Consider the following 16,835-nt stretch of genomic DNA (forward strand, 5'->3'; position numbering starts at 1 on the left):
GTTAATATCTTTAATTATAAAGGATTTTTTTTTTAAATCGATGTGGAAAAGCCCATTGGAAAAAGGTGCACAGGAAGTGAACAAGCAATTCCAAATGGCTAACAAATGAAAAAATGCTCGCCTTCGCTAGAGATCAAAGATTTGGCTACAAAGTCCACTTTATACCATTATTTGGAAAAAGAGCAGGAACTTTAAGGTCCTACAATAAGAGGAAGGTTAAATAAATTATGAAGCCATCAAACATTATGTCTATAATCCACTAAAAATTATGTCAAATATTAACTAACATGGAAAATGTCCATGTATAATTCAATGAAAAAGGCAGACTACAGAAATAAATAGCATTTTTAGGATGATCTCATTTTTGTAAGAAGTACAGCTGTGTATGACGGACTACACAGATGAAGACTGAAAATCACGGCTACATCATCTCTGGGAGGATGGAATAGGTAGGAGAAAACAGAGTGTTCCATTTTTGTTTAATTTGTGTTATTTTCCAATTTTATTTAGTAAATACATATGGCTTTCCTAACAGGAAAAATACCATCTTTTTTTTTTTTTTTTTAAGATTTTATTTATTTATTTGACAGAGAGAGACAGCCAGCAAGAGAGGGAACACAAGCAGGGGAGTTGGAGAGGAAGAAGCAGGCTCCCAGCAGAGAAGCCTGATATGGGGCTCGATCCCAGAACACTGGGATCATGCCCTGAGCTGAAGGCAGATGCTTAACGACTGCGCCACCCAGGCGCCCCACCGTCTTTATTTTTAAATTAAAGGATGAATATGGTGGCTAACTGAACACAATTTAAAAAATACATACATACATAAAGGGATGAGACACATAGCAGTACCTTATCTTGACTTATAAAAATTAGAAATAGTAAACACCAGAGAGCAGAAGACTAGGAAGTAAGAACTTACTGCCTTAATCCCTCTTAAAGAAATAAAATCATTTGATTTTATTTGGAAGACTAAGAAGGACCAGGGGTTTATCTCCTCCTTAAAGAAATAGGTATACACTGTAAATATATACAGTTTTGTCAATCATACCTCAATAAAGCTGAGGGTAAGGGGGAGTAAAATCTACAAAAAAAAAAAACCAGACAAAAAACAAATAGGCAAAAGTTACTGAAAAAACAATACTATGGGATAACCTTTCCAGTGCTATATATGGACTGAGCAGCTTACTGCTTAATCTTTAACCTAGCCAACTGGAACAAAATTAAATTATATATTTTTTTCACCTCAGGATACTTATAGCAACATAGAAACACCTATATTTTCAGTTATGATAAAAATACAACTCAAACTCTTAAGACACATAAACTTTCCAACAAGCCCTGCTCTCACAGCTAAGCATGAAATTAAAATTCATTTTTTTCTCATCTGTCGTAAAAAGGATAAGATGCCCTGAAAGAATGCAGCAGCTTGGTTTAGAGGTTACCCAGAAAATCTCCTACAATCTTCTCCTTTCCCACGAATGCTTAATTAGAAACAGGAATCATCACCTCTCCTGCCCCACTGATTGTGTTTGGGCCAGGCAACTCTTTCCAACTGATAGCCTTCATGACTGAAGCAGGTCTAGGAAAAGCGTCCAGCAAATGCAGGCAACCTAAGAGAGCACTAGTAACTAGAAGGCCGGAGCCTTGAAGGCTGATCTCACTCACTTCCAAACAAAGTTCATCTCTCACACACTCTAATATTCCCACCACGGCACCCCGAGTCAAAGGAAAAAGTGAAAGCCATCAGAACTTTAACCCTTCCAGAAGATTATGGACTATTTTTCCATTAGTCACAATACATGGCATTAACAGCCTCTAGGAATCCAGATGGAGAATGCTCTCTAGTAATTCCAGGGATAGAAAATCTCTTTTAACTTCAGAATGATACAATTTTATAGGACTCTTTAGAGCTTTGCCAAAGAAGTCAGTAAGACAATGACAATCTGGCAACTCTTTTAACTTCAGAATGATACAATTTTACAGGACTCTTTAGAGCTTTGCCAAAGGACTCAGTAAGACAATGACAACCTGGCAATGAATAGCAGAAAATTACTCTTTATGCTACCAAAATTTCTCTGAAAATTAAGTGGGTAAGAAAAGGAATAAGAAAAGAAAAAGAAAGAAAAGATAAGAATGTAAAGAGTGGTGATTAAAAAAAGATGTAATATATTAAGATCCAATAATCAGATATCCCCATTTCTCAATGAAGCAACAAAGTGTATTAAATACCTGAAGCAACTAAGCTATGACAACCAGGAGGAGAAACCAGGATGAATTAACATCTAGCTCCAACAACTAGGCTGCTGAATTATTTATCAATGGTAACTCCATGAAGCAGCCCTGTCTCAAATAAAAACAAGGAAGGCCAATCAGGAACTTGGCTTTCATAGATGCTTCTCTGACACAGCATCTGTTTCCTTCTGTTCCCATGGAGTACTGGACAGACTGTCCAAATTATTTTAGTATCCTTGAGAAATCATATGGTCCAATCCTCTGACTCTAAGCAGAACTGCAGTCAAGTAGCAAGAACACATATGGAGCTCTGAATCCACAACATCATAGCAAATTCCAATACATTTCTGAGTAATGAACAAATGGAGGACTGGAGACTGATGGAGCAGGGAAGTTTAAGTTGTAGCCCATAACACCTACTGGAAGGCTGCAACCAAGCTAAAAAATCAGTCTGCTCACAGAGAGGCTCTTTCAGAGGACATCGAAGTAAAGATCAACTCCCTGCCCTAAAGCAGAAACCTGTTAGTCAGCAGCCCTGCCTATGCTCACAGAAGTCCTGATCGACTTTTCTGTTATCTCATTCTTAAATACAAATGGGTTGCAATTTATTATATGTGTGCTATATGCCTCAATTAAAAAATTATATATAGACATGCAAGAGTCAGCACACGATACTCCAGATAATTAAATTTAAACTGCAGACACAAAACACTGTAATTCATATCCCCAAAGACTCAAGAAGCTATCTCAATCACACAAAAAGGAATGCTGTGTGAGAAGTACCACTAACAAGAAAGAGCTATGAGGATAGGCTCCATGGAATGATGGCTGTGCAGAGGCCAAACAAGCAATAAACCAGACTGCAGCAAGTGAGAGGACAGAGGACCGGAAGACAAAAGGGTCCAAGACAAAAGGTTTACAGGTTCGATACTATGCTTGAAAAGCTGGAAGAAAGAGATGTTATGAAGATACACAATGCAAGAAAAAAAAAAGAAAGGCCATTATAGAAACTCCAGAAAAAACAAAAGACTCTGTAAGAAAGAAAATATAATCATTTGTATTCTACTGGCTCTACATATTTGGTCATAATATGCATAGAAAGTTTTGCAAGGCTTTAGTTGACAGAACAATAAATTAAGGCACATTATCTAAATTTACAAAGATAATCAACATAGGAAGAAAAAACCTCATGACCTAACTATCGGAGAATATCAAGTAGGAATGGTGGCGTACATAAACTGTTACTTAAGTCACAGCACAAAGTTAAAAAGATAATATCTACAATTGGTTAAATCAATAAATACCATATTATTTAGAAATATGGAAGCAGCAAAGTAACTGAAACTAGAAGGAGTTAAAAATGATTCCCTCTAGGAATTTTAACTATGTGCTTTATTATTTTAATAAATTAAAAAAAACGCATTTTTAAAAAAAGGAGTGAAGACAACACTCTGAATCCCATAATGTAACCACAACTACCATCAGGCACTTGCCTCCACTTTGATGGCACACCGTCCAATGGCCCTCACAGCCTTGCGAACAAAGTCCACATCCACTTCTGTGGCATATTCCTTTAATTCCGCCAGAACCTGTTACAAATCCAGAAGGTACACAATCATTAAAGATTCTCAAACAGCGATTTCATGGCCTAGCTGCTTCTGAAAGCCAGACCTGAAGATCTAAGTGATTTATAAACTTGAATCTGCTTTAAGTCTGACCTGAGCAATGTTGGCTTGGGATGCTAAACGAATCATGATGTCCAATTTCTCTAGTTTCACATAGATGGGATCATTGTACTTCACAAAGAAGACTTTGATTTCCTGCTTCAAGATTTCAGGCCTGTGGTACACAGAAACACATGATAAGGAAGGCGAGACATGTACTGATATAGCCTTCAAAGTCTGTGTGAATATCTAATCTGTGCTCCAGCCACTCCACCCCATCCACCAAACCTCACAAATTTCCTTTCTACCCCTCTAACCAGATTCCCACCCGGCAGACAATTTTTAAGGGCTAGGGTACATATTGCTAAGAACTGCTGGAAGAACAACAATCTGGCTCTAAACTATGGCCTAAGCCATAAAAGCTGGCACTAGCTGGTACATTACTAGGAGGCCCATCAGGAAACAAACAAAGCTGTAGAACAACACCAAGTGTTTATCGCAGGAACATTCCAAAAGCAACTGTTAGCCTCCCGATGCTGGGCAAGCTGCTCTGCCATACAACATTTTCCTTTCTACATATTCACACTGGCCTCTGTAATACTGATATTGTTAAGCTTAATTCAAAATAATAAGCACTTTAATCACCAATTCATTGTTTCCCAACCTTTTCTGGACAATTAGATTGATATTCCTCAGGGCGACGTACTGCACCTCTGGCTCCCCAGACAGCAAAGTGACAAGCGGAGGGGCCAACTTCTTCAGCAGCATATTGTAGTAGTCAGAGTCCTTGGGTAACAACTCTAGAAACTTCATTAGGACTTTTACCGCTGAAAGCACCACTGCTGAGTTGGCATGAGATAGCCGGGGAGTTACACGCTCACAGATGCTGAGGGCAGAAAAGGAAAATTAACAACCTGAATTATTTCTTTGCTCAATCCAGAGCCCACAGCGTACTGTGTCAGAGTCCCACGGATCAACTATCAAGAAACTAGAGAAACGGTTAGGAAAGTCAAAGCTCCATGTGGAAACAAAACTGGGATCCTGCACTTGCAAAAGCTTCATTCCCAGCAAACTACAGACAGAGCAGGGACATCAGAAGATTCAGGAAATCAGCAATAAGGGATGCTCAAACTGGAAGGAAACTAGGCAATACCCAAAAATACCTGAGGCACACACCATTTACCCTCGTGTTTTACAGTCTTCTCCATCTCCCCATATTACGTAAGGGCTCCTTGCCTCACAACCTATTTCTCCTCAACCTATAGGATGTCAAATTAAGTTCTGAGAGTTACTTCATAGTGAGAGATATAAAGGTGACTGAAGGTTTCATAAGATGCAGGAGGTGAGTTGAGCAGGAAAACAACACCACTCCTTGCCTTCACGATAATAAGAAAATCTCCAAAAGGGTTTTTAAGTAACAGACCACCACTGCAATATTCTCCCAAACCCTTCCTCTGTTCTCCTAGCCCCTGCCACCTACACTTAAAGGCCTCCCTAAATCTTGAGTATGTAATTATCTGTTGAGGGTTCTTCAGAAATTAACCTGATTTTGATAGCTCTTGGGCAACATGAGAGTCTGGGTGATTGTATTCAGTTAAGGATTTATGATAAGTAAGGGGGTTTCTCTCCCTTCCTCCAGTATCTAACTGGCTGACGCTCTGACCTCCCTCAGGTCTTCATACAAATGCCATCTTCTCAGCAAGGCCTTCCCTGACTACCCTTTTACAAAAAACAATTCCTCATCCCCAAACGTCCAGTATTTCTTAGAGCTCCTCTCTACTTTATCTTTCCCGTTAGTGCTTATCATCCTCTGACATATTATACATTGTATTATATATACTTCTGCCCCATCCCTCAGAATAAGTGTTCCGTGAGGGCTACAATTCTGTTGACAGTATCCTCAGGGCCCAGAACAATGCCTGGCATGCAGCATAGACTCAATAAACATTTGCTAAGTGAATGCACAATTAAGTGTGAGATGTCGAGGACCAACAAAAAATCAAATTCTATATAAAGTTCCTTCCATAAGATACTTGTAATTTTTTTTTTAAAGATACTCGTACTTTTGATAATGGAAAGAAATAATCGAGGAGAGCTTTAGTTAAGGTCCTGAGGAACAATTTCCCAGACAAGTGAAGAGAACTTACGTTATGGCAGCTTGAGCTTCAGCCAGGCTAGGAAGGTTCTTATCTACCATAATTAAAATATGTCAACTTTAATGAAGAACCAACATTTCTTCCGAAGTACTTTACCTAGTACAGTGCCTATATATACAGAACACTCAATAAAAATTGGTGGTAATTTCAACTCTGTAAACTAAAATGTGTGTAGGCATATATGAAATTTAATAGTCAATTTGTGATGGTCAAAGAAAATTTCTAACAGTGAACTTGGTAAAGGGCTGAGCAGAACAACCCAGGTGCACCTTCCAAAATCTTTTCCAAATTCAGACTGACGTGATTTCTGTATCTAATGAAAGACACCATATGTCTTGCAGGCTTCAATACATTTTCTCTACTACTGAATTATAGACATAGTTCAACTCGGTAACTAGTATCAGGCCACTTACTATGCATCTAATAGAATGAAAAGTTTGTCTCTACAGTGAGACACTCAAAAACCTTGTGTGCCAAATGGCCAGAAACTGCTATATGAGAGATGTGGGACCATGATGAGGGAGATTTTAGCAGAAGGTAACTGCAATATTCAAACAAGAAATGAAAAATACACATCTTTTAAGAAGAGCTATTTTTGCCTGGTTCACTCCACCACCTAAATATGTTCCTAAATCCAGTGAGAAAATACCACAGAGATAGCAGTATCTACCCCACAAGCCACTGATTTTTGCCAACATAAGAAACCCTATTCTAATACAGACAGTAGAACTTATTCAAACAGGCAAGTCTCCCAGATGCTATCCAGGGAAACACAACTGACCTCTGAGCCTCCCGGTCATCTTTAGGGTTGTAATTAGACAGGCAGTCCAAGATGAAAATCTGGCCCCATTCAGTGCACTCATTCAGGGCTGTCAGCAGCTTGTTAATGTTCTGTGGGTTCAGATCGAGTAGGTTGCTGTTTGGGTGAGATTCACTGATTTCAGATAATGCTGCTACAGCATTAGCCACCACCTAGGAAAGAAACAGACATGACCTTGATTTACCAAGAACAGTACGATGATAAACAAATACTTAATCTTCTCCGGATCACTTCACAGATCTCAACTCCTAATCATTCCTGAACATTTTACCTAGTCAGCTAGAAACATGAACTGCTTTCAAAACATGTATTAAACCACCAATGATGGCATATATAGTTTTCTTGTGGTCAGGCACCCAGAATCAAAACAATTCATTTATTAGCAGATAGTCACACATAACTTATTATTAAAACATTAATAATTTTAATAGTATTCAACCCTATCATTAGAATAAAAATACATGAACAGTTTAAAGATCAAAGAAGTTTAAACATGTACATTAGGCAGGCAAAGGACGAAAAATTTTAGAGCTGTATGGGTATACATGTATGGGGGGGGTGATACTGTCAATCATGTCGTGAGTCTCACAGTAAGAAAATGTGAGCTTGAAACCTTAGTTCACTACTGAATGACATGCTGGGAGATGTTCCTCATCTGAAAACTGGGGACAATTTAATCTACCTCACAGATCAGTTTTAGTTTAAGGATCAAATCAGATTACACATGTATAAATGCTTTCTATAAAGCCTTAGGCAAATTTTAGGTGGTACTATTACCCTAACTCATCAAGAGTTTTTCACATTAACATCTCTGAAACGGAGATGCATTTTATAACAAAGGCCTGTCAGTTGGGGGTGCCTGGATGGCTCAGTCAGTTAAGCTTCCGACTCTCGGTTTTGCCTCAGGTGGTGATCTCAGGGTCATGAGACTGAGTCCGTGTGGGTTAGTCTGTTTAAGACACTCTTTCCCTCTCCCTCTGCCCCTCCCCCACCGCATGCTCACATGAGCGCTCTCTCAAATAAATCTTAAAAAAAAAAAAAGTATGTCAGTTTAATAGGAAGCACATTTCTTTCCAAGTAATACAGAAAACAATAATGCATCTTATAATCAATGCCATCTCAGAATCAATGAAATACGGTACATCAAATGTAACTGTTCAGGCAGTACCATATATGAAAAATTGCTACCGAATATAAAAAAATACACTTGTGGGGTGCCTGGGTGGTTCAGTCAGTTCAGCAACTGATTCTTGATTTCAGCTCAGGGCATGATCTCATGGTTGTGAGACCAAGCCCTCTGTCGGGATCCACGCCGAGCACGGAGCCTGCTTAAGAGTCTCTCTCCCCCTCGCATCCCCACATGGTGCACTCTCTCTCAAAAAAAAAAAAAAAAAAAGGTACACTTGAATCCTGACTTACAGATCTGGGAATCCACATTAGTTGCAAGAAAAAAAGTGAACACTCTTTATCAAAATTACAGAGTATTTCTGATATAACTAATACATTTACAGTTGATGATGTTTAAAGTAATTTAAAAATTGCAAAAACACCCCAAAATAAAAAAAACACACAAAAAAACCTATACTATGGCCCTATACAAGTGAATTTAAAGCCACATTAAAAAAAAATAATCTCTATGAACAATGTGGGGCTCAAACTCAACCCCAAGATCAAGAATCACATGCTCTACCAACTGAGCCAGGCAGGCACCCCGAAAACCACACTTTGCAGTGAAGTTCCCAGATGTTACTAAAGACTAGCAAAGTAAGGCTAAACATAAATATTCTCTAAGTATCAATGAGATGTGATAAGAGAGAGCAGCTTCAGTAAGTATACATATTAAAATGTTCTCAAAAACGTCAACTCATGCTTAGTTCTTACTAAAGTCCCTTGCTAAAGGCTTGAGAAACTAAGAGTTGTATAATTATCCTTTTGGCAGCAAGTGAAAAAACATAATAGCTACAATTCAGCTACTGATTTTAGTAGCCACCTTATCTGAGTAGTCTGCAGATTATCCCAGCATTTATCCTAGAAGATAAATGTCTAGAGAATATGATTTTTTAATCACATAATACACTTAACGACAGTATTCATTCTTTCATAAAAGGTAGATGTCACGGGGCCCCTGGGTGGCTCAGTCAATTAAGCAACCAACTCCTGGTTTCAGCTCAGGTCATGATCTCAGGGTTGTGGGATCGAGGCCTAAGTCAGGCTCCTCGCTCAGTACAGAGTCCGCTTGGGATTCTCCCTCTCACTCTCCCCACTCACATGCACATGCTCTCTCTCTCTCTCTCAAATAAATAAATAAATCTTAAAAAAAAAGTATGATGCTACGAATAGAATCATCGTCAGCTATATTTTAGTGATCACAAAATTCCAAGATGAAAAATCAAAGGCTCCCTTGTAAGTATGATTATAAATATGATATGATTTTACTGTTATTAAGAAAAATCAGGGGCACCTGGGTGGCTCAGTTGTTAAGCGTCTGCCTTCAGCTCAGGTCATGATCTCAGAGTCCTGGGATCGAGCCCTGCATTGGGCTCCCTGCTCCACTGGGAGCCTGCTTCTTCCTCTCCCACTACCCCTGCTTGTGTTCCCTCTCTCGCTGGCTATCTCTCTCTCTATCAAATAAATAAATAAAATCTTAAAAAAAAAATCAGTAAGAATTATCTAGTCCACCTACCACAAGGTACCATGTATAAACTTCCTTTCTGACTTCATTTTTGTTTGCTATCAACAAGCATGGGATCACTTTAGTGACAAACAAAAAGCATAAAGAGTGAATTACTAATTCCCTCCATCATCTCAGGTGCTTTACAAGCAGGGAAAGAGATTTCCCATGTCCTACACACTTGATAGATCTGATTATGGTATAAAGGATCAAAATGTCATATTGGAAGATCGAATGCCTGTTTTCAACTATTACTGCCAACATATGCCCAATCTTAGTTACTGGCTGTCCAAGATAAAATGTCCTACCACAACTTACCATTTCTGCCAGTTAAATCATTTCAGTGTTAAAAAAAAAAAATTACATGTTAAATATAAAGTCTGTTAATAGGAAATGTAGAAAAAGAAAAGGTCAGAATTGAGGGAATTAAAAAAAGCAATGTGGAGGAAAGAGAACAGAAGGATACTGAACAGAATGAACAATTAGAATTCCTCTGTCATTATCATAGGCAATTGGAAATTAAACCAAGTGTATAATGCGGCTAATGAAGTATATGTTCTGGTGGCAAAATAGGCAATTTCCACTCATTATCACATTAAAACAAAAAAGGAAATAGGGAAAAGTAAATCTAATTAAAAGATCCAGAGAGACCAGATTATAGGATTACATTTAGAAAAGCCTGCATTGAGGAAAGAGATTACTGCCAAACAGTTACTGAGCCAATGGCCAACTAGAGAAAAATGCACCCCCAATAACAAAATTCTACTGTTCCTCTAAAACTTCATGTTCCTTCTTTTCTACCTTTCCACTTTCATCTCCTAATCCTCACAGGCTGTTATGATTTCAGAAACATACCAAGGTGGGCCCATAGGGACTGCTTAACGTTCTCCTGGTCTCACCCTAATGGAAACTTAAAACAAGCTAGTCATACCAAATCTAAAGTAGAGAGAAAAGACTGACTTCAAGACAGCAACTGGGTGGTTAGGGTATACAGGACAACTCACTTATCGATGTTTATGCTGTTTCTTTGGAATTTTGTATTATGTACATAGCACAAATATTGTCTATTTCTAAAAATAAGCTTTAAAAACAATAGATTGAAACTTAAGATTTACTTCCTCTTTCCAGAAAGACTTATCCAAACAATAATTCAATGTCACAAAGAACAAATCTAACCCCTGCGGTAACTGTCTTGATATACCCGTGTATTAAAACAAAGGTTATGTCTCTTTCACTTGAACCATCACTTTGAATTTGAACTAACACTCACATGCATAACATTTCTCCCCTAGAAAACTGGCATTTCTCTTAGGAAACACTGCCAGAAAGAGATCAAGAGCCTTTTAACTATAATCGCAAAAAAAACTACAGTTCTCAATAAAGAGTCTCTTTTTTTTTTTTTTTAAGATTTTATTTTTAAGTAATCCCTACACCCAACATGGGGCTCGAACTCACAACCCTGAGATCCAGTGTAGCATGCTCCACTGACTGAGCCACTCAGGCACCCCAGAAAGGAGTTTCTAAAGAAGTTTTGCTTAAAAATGGATTTATAAATAGGGTTTCTTAAATGAGTTTTCTCAATACATTAGTTGATTTATAAAAAGTTGGCATCTAGGTTACAAAGGAAAACATATATACCATAAAAAAAATTTTTTTTATTCATCTTGCCTCCCAATTATGGTGTTTCTTGGAGAGACTGCAACTAAACATTCCTCTTCCTACCCCACCACCACAGACCTAATATGTATACTTTATACAGATATTAGACACAAACATCCATACACATACTTATGTACAAAAGCATACATATATAGATGTATATAAAATCACATTCCCTACTAGACAAATCTTTCTCTACCTTAACTACAGACTTCTCTTCAATGTGACAGTTCCTTAAGGACCCTTGCAGTCTGCTGAGCTTTTTTTAAGGTAAGCAATTTGTGATTTACTTATACTATACCTAATAGAGAAGGCTGCACAAAAAGATAAAAGACAGTAACTGCTAGAACATATTGAACACTTACTATGTGCCATTAATCCTCACAGCAACTGAGGTGGTTGCTATCAAAATCCACCTATACAGATAAGGAAACAGGTGTTTTGTTTTTTTAAGGTTTGTTTACTTATTTATTTGAGAGACAGCATGCATGGGGGGGGGATCTCAAGCAGACTCCCTGCTGAGTGCAGAGCCCTATGCAGGACTCAATCCCAGGATCCTGAGATCATGAGCCAAAATCAAGAGCCAGACCTTTAACTGAATGAGCCACCCAGTCACCCCAAGGAAACAGGCTTTAAAAATGGATTTATAAATCAGTTCAGAGAAGTCAGTGACTTGCTTAGTAAACAGCTAGAAAGGGATAGTGCTTGAATATGAACCCAAGGTTTGTGTCTGATTCCAGTTCCTGAGTACTAATCACTCTGCCTCTAGCAGAGCCAAGCTGCCAAGAGCTGTGAACTTTAGCTGGAAGAAAGGGAAGGAAAAATCAGAGTTGGGGGAGGATAATATAATCAAAACATTATTTAGAGGCAAAGGTGACATGCAGATTTATACAAGGAAAAAAATGTATTCTTCTACTTTATATATTTCAGAGATAATCATATCCTGACAGCACTTAAAGAGGCAAGATTGACTATACAGCCATAAAATCTGATTTATAAGCTACCCCTATCTGATATGCATCAATTTTAAGGACATAAATTTTATCTCACTTTTTTAAAAAAAGGAGCAAGCTAGAGCTGCAGATATGGTTAAAATAAAAATGACCCTGTAAAAAAGAACTCGAGACGGGAAATCTAGATCTACAGGGCTGGAATGTCACAGACAGAAGTTCCTTTACGAGAAATCTCTCACTCATTTCCCAGTCCCTTCGAATAACTTTCAACCTGCACCTTCATTTCCATACCCTCAGAACCCAAGACAGAGATCACTTTCCAGTAGTGACTTCCCCCTATTAAGAAATTACTACTTAGAGGACTTGCATTTCCAGCAATGACCTTCAAGGTCACACACTCTGAACAGATTTATACTTCAGTTTTCCTGTTCAATTCACAATCCTTTGGGCTGGTGCCCCTAAAGACTTAATTAAATCTGTGAAAGCGGAATAATTGACCAAAACTATTTATGCTGAAATATACAGGTAGTATATATTTTTATCCTCCTAAAAATCAGCACCATTAGGAATCTTGCTTTCTCCTTCACGGAGCTGCCCCAAATGAGGCATTAAAGCACATGGCAACGTGTAGTTGTTCTGAGCATGTTTCAGTCATTATCGGCTCCCTAAGCACACAATGACTATGTGGTACCAGTTAATTTTTTCCCCTGAAGTAAGTAAAACTTGGAGCTCATACTTGAATCCAACACACATCCAGAATGCCAGCAGATAATATGCCAACTATATTACATTCTATAATGTGCCATCTTTTCCCCTCATCTTCCCAGGAATAAGGAAGTTGAGTCAACATGGCTCATTATGACAAGAAGCTCTGAATACATGGTAACAAGATTGACAAATAAGACTCAGTAAAGTTCATTACTTAAAGTGGCTTAAGATATGGTCTGACAACAATTATCATATGGTTTCACTCATTTACGGAACATAAGAAATAGCAGGAAGATTGGTAGGAGAAGGAAGGGAAGAATGAAGTGGGGGTAAACAGAAGGGGGAACGAACCATGAGAGACTATGGGCTCTGGGAAACAAACTGAGGGCTTCAGAGGGGGTGGGGGGTGGGGAGGTGGGATAGGCCGGTGATGGGTATTGAGGAGGGCACATACTGCATGGAGCACAGGCTGTTATACGCAAATAATGAATCATGGAACACTACATCAAAAACTAAGGATGTAGTGTATGGTGACTAACATAACATAATAAAAAATATTATTTAAAAAAAAAAGATATGGTCTGACAAAATACAAATATTCTCAAAGCCAAAACACTGCAAGTAGGTATCTACAAGTAGACAAAAGGCACTCCTAACAACCAGAGTTACTTCGCCCACAGACTTTAAAATTACACCAGAGCAAGCTGCGACATGAACAAAACAAAAAATTTATTATCACACCACTTATTATCTCCCTTTTGAGAGCAATGTAATCCCTGCCACAGTAAGAGCCTTGAGATCATCTTAAAGGGGACACTAAGAAAGGAATGAGCTGTGATCTTTTGGGGCACTATGTACAACAGATCCAGTTTTCCAGAAGTTGCTGATGAAAACTGCTTTAAAGGTTTATCCTTGAGGGGCACCTGGGTGGCTCTGTCTGTTAAGCATCTGCCTTCAGCTCTGGTCATGGTCCCAAGGTCCTGGGATCGAGCCCCGCATCAGGCTCTAGGGAGCCTGTTTCTCCTTTTCACTCTGCCATTCCCCCTGCTTGTGCCCTCTGGCTCTCTCTCTGTCAAATAAATAAATAAAATCTTAAAAAAAAAAAAAAAAGGTATATCCTTGAATAATTACCTTTTAAAACCAATTCTGCAATGATGTAGTAACACTGTAAATACACCTAGCTTCATTTGTGGGTAAGCTGCTCTCAGAATTACCCTAAAAAACAATGTCTGGCTTTAAATAACATATACAAAAAAAATTAAATCTTTTAAAAATAAATTTGCAATTGAAAGATTAACCCTTCTAAAATTATTAATATCCAACTCCACAATGACTATGAAATACAGACCATAAATGGTAGTTATCTTATGAAGGGCTTCTTCTATACCAGGTTCAAGATTTAAGTGCTTTGCAAGCCCTCTATCCTTCAATGTTCACAACGATCCTATGATAGAGTCTTATTTATTACTTCCATTTTGTAGATGAGGATACTAAGTTTAGGGAGCCAAGAAATGATAGAACCAGGACACAAACCCAAGTCTTTTTGGCTCCAGAGTCTGAGTTTTAACCACTATGCTATATAGTGTTGGGGGGGGGGGTATAACATTTTATAATTACAAAGCATTTTTCTGTTTTTAAGATACTTTTCATACAGGGTGAGTCAACTCTTTATAAAAAGAAATGATTAAATGCAATTTGGTATTTTGGATTGAATCCTAGAATAGCAAAAGGCCATTTGTGTTGAAACAGGTGAAATTCAAATAAAATCTGTACTTTAGTTAATGTAGCAGTGCTAATTTCTTAGTTTTGACAAATGTGCCATGGTTATATAAGATGTTAACGTTAAATGAAACTGAGCAAAGAATATATGAGAACTTTTTGTACTATCTGTGCAACTTTTCTGTAAATCTAGAATTATTCCCCCCAAATGAGCATATAAAAAAAAAAAACCTGTAAGTTGGTAATAACAGATAAAAAACTGATAACGAATTTTTTAAAAGAAGTGAGAATCACAGAAAGATTTCCGGAGTTTAATATAAAGGAAAATAAAAACGCCTGCTTCTCCTGTAAGCAGAGACAGAAAAGAATTCAGATCAACCTGTGGGAAATTCAAGAGCTGGGCAGTCAGCCTTATATCAAAGCAGCCTCCAATGATTCTACTTACTCCATTCCTGCAGAAATTAACGGTGGATCCTCTTTTAGTACCAAATATAACATTACTCACTTGGGGGAACCCAGACAGACTGAATATATTACCTCCCACATTGCTGTTATTAAGTGCCCACCACATACTGACGCTCTTGCACACGCCCAAAATTCTACCAGCTCTAGAACTCCTTTATGGACTTCTGGCATGAAGAGCATTATTCATTTCTAATTTCACTTATGTATGAAATTTTACTTTAAAACTCTCCTACTTACTAATATACATTTAGGGGTAAGAGAAATCATATAAAGTACTAAATTAAGTGAGGTCATTATGTTTTTCTATAGGCTTATCTTTAATAGAAAATTTAACATAGCCCACAAGGACATCATTTATATTCTGATAAAAATCTCTGCATTTACAAAGTGATCTAGAGACTTGAGTTTTTCAATATCATCATCTCAGATTGATGACAAACCACAACACAACTTTCTAAGGCCTAAATAAAAACTACAATGATCAGAAAGTATTGTTCCTCTAGGATGATCGGTAGGGGAAGAAAGGGATAAAGAAAGGGGGGGGGTAATCAGAACGGGGAATGAAACATGAGAGACTATGGACTATGAGAAACAAACTGAGGGCCTTAGAGGGGAGGGGGGGTGGGGGAATGGGATAGACTGGTGATGGGTAGTAAGGCGGGCACGTATTGCATGGTGCACTGGGTGTTATATGCAACTAATGAATCAATGAACTTTACATCAGAAACCGGGGATGTACTGTATGGTGACTAACATAATAAAAAATTATTAAAAAAATAAAATTAAATTAAAAAATAGAAAAAAAAAAGAAAAGGATATACAGTTGGTCCTTGAACAATGCAGGGTTAAGGGCACCAACTCCGCTGCACAGTTGAAAATCCATGTATAACTTTTGACTCTCCCAAAACTTAACTACCTACTGTTTGTAGACCAGAAGCCTTACTGACAACACAAATAGTTGATTAACACATATTTTGTATATGTATTCTATACTGTATTCTTACAATAAAGTAAACTAGAAAAAATGTTATTAAATCCTAAGGAAGAAAAAAAAAAAAGAAAGTATTGTTCCTCAATAGCTACAGTTTACTAAGCATTTACCAAGTATCAGGCATAAATTTTTATATTACTCTTCATATTTGAAATAATCGAGTAAAATAGGCATTATTAGATTCATTTTACAGATGAGGAACCTGAAGTTGATTTTAAATAACTTGCTCAAGGCAATGTTTCTAGTGAGCAGCCACACCAGGACTCAAAACAGCAACCACTCTGGCCCTGCAGGCCATATGCTATTTCCATAATCCAAATTTTTTGCAACTTAGCACTACTGGATTTGGGGATGGATAACTGTTTGCTGTAAGGGGCTGTTCTATACACTGTAGGATGTTTAAAGTATCTCTCGACTCTACCTATCAGATGCCAGTAGCACCTCTCCCATTAGTTTTGACAACCAAAAGTGTTCCCATATATTGTCGAATGTCCCCTGGGGATTGCTCCCCACTGCGAACCACTGCCATAATACCATGCTGCTTCTACATGCTGGGGTTGGGGATGGTCACCGAAAAGATGTGACCGCCAAATGACCTGTGAGCTGGAACCCAACCCTTGCCTCGGAGGCTTCTCATCCTATGCCTGTCCTTGAAATGGGGGTTCTGCTTGCCTTTCACCTACATGGTGTATGTGACTGAACCCAGTTCAGGCCTCTTTATAAACTTTTAAAGATTTGGCAAGCAGGTGCGGGGATCCATGCTGCACTGCTACTGCCCAAGGCAGGGTATGTAAGCT

The 16,835-nt window shown here is 38.1% G+C and overlaps 1 protein-coding gene across 2 annotated transcripts in view; it reads right to left on the bottom strand.

The window, feature by feature from the left end:
• The window catches only part of AP2B1 (adaptor related protein complex 2 subunit beta 1), a 119,797-nt gene that overhangs the window by 78,061 nt on the left and 24,901 nt on the right, over window positions 1–16,835 (bottom strand). For both annotated transcript variants that reach the window (XM_045773673.2, XM_045773672.2), the window contains exons 6-9: window positions 6,834–7,024; window positions 4,561–4,782; window positions 3,951–4,071; window positions 3,726–3,821 (exon numbers count right to left, since the gene is read on the bottom strand). In XM_045773673.2, the coding sequence (XP_045629629.1) occupies window positions 3,726–3,821; window positions 3,951–4,071; window positions 4,561–4,782; window positions 6,834–7,024 (630 nt within the window). The remainder of the gene's footprint in view (window positions 1–3,725; window positions 3,822–3,950; window positions 4,072–4,560; window positions 4,783–6,833; window positions 7,025–16,835) is intronic.

This window comes from Ursus americanus, chromosome 23 (genome assembly GCF_024610735.1).
Source record: "Ursus americanus isolate L20-20 chromosome 23, mUrsAme1.1.p, whole genome shotgun sequence".
Lineage (NCBI taxonomy): Eukaryota > Metazoa > Chordata > Mammalia > Carnivora > Ursidae > Ursus > Ursus americanus.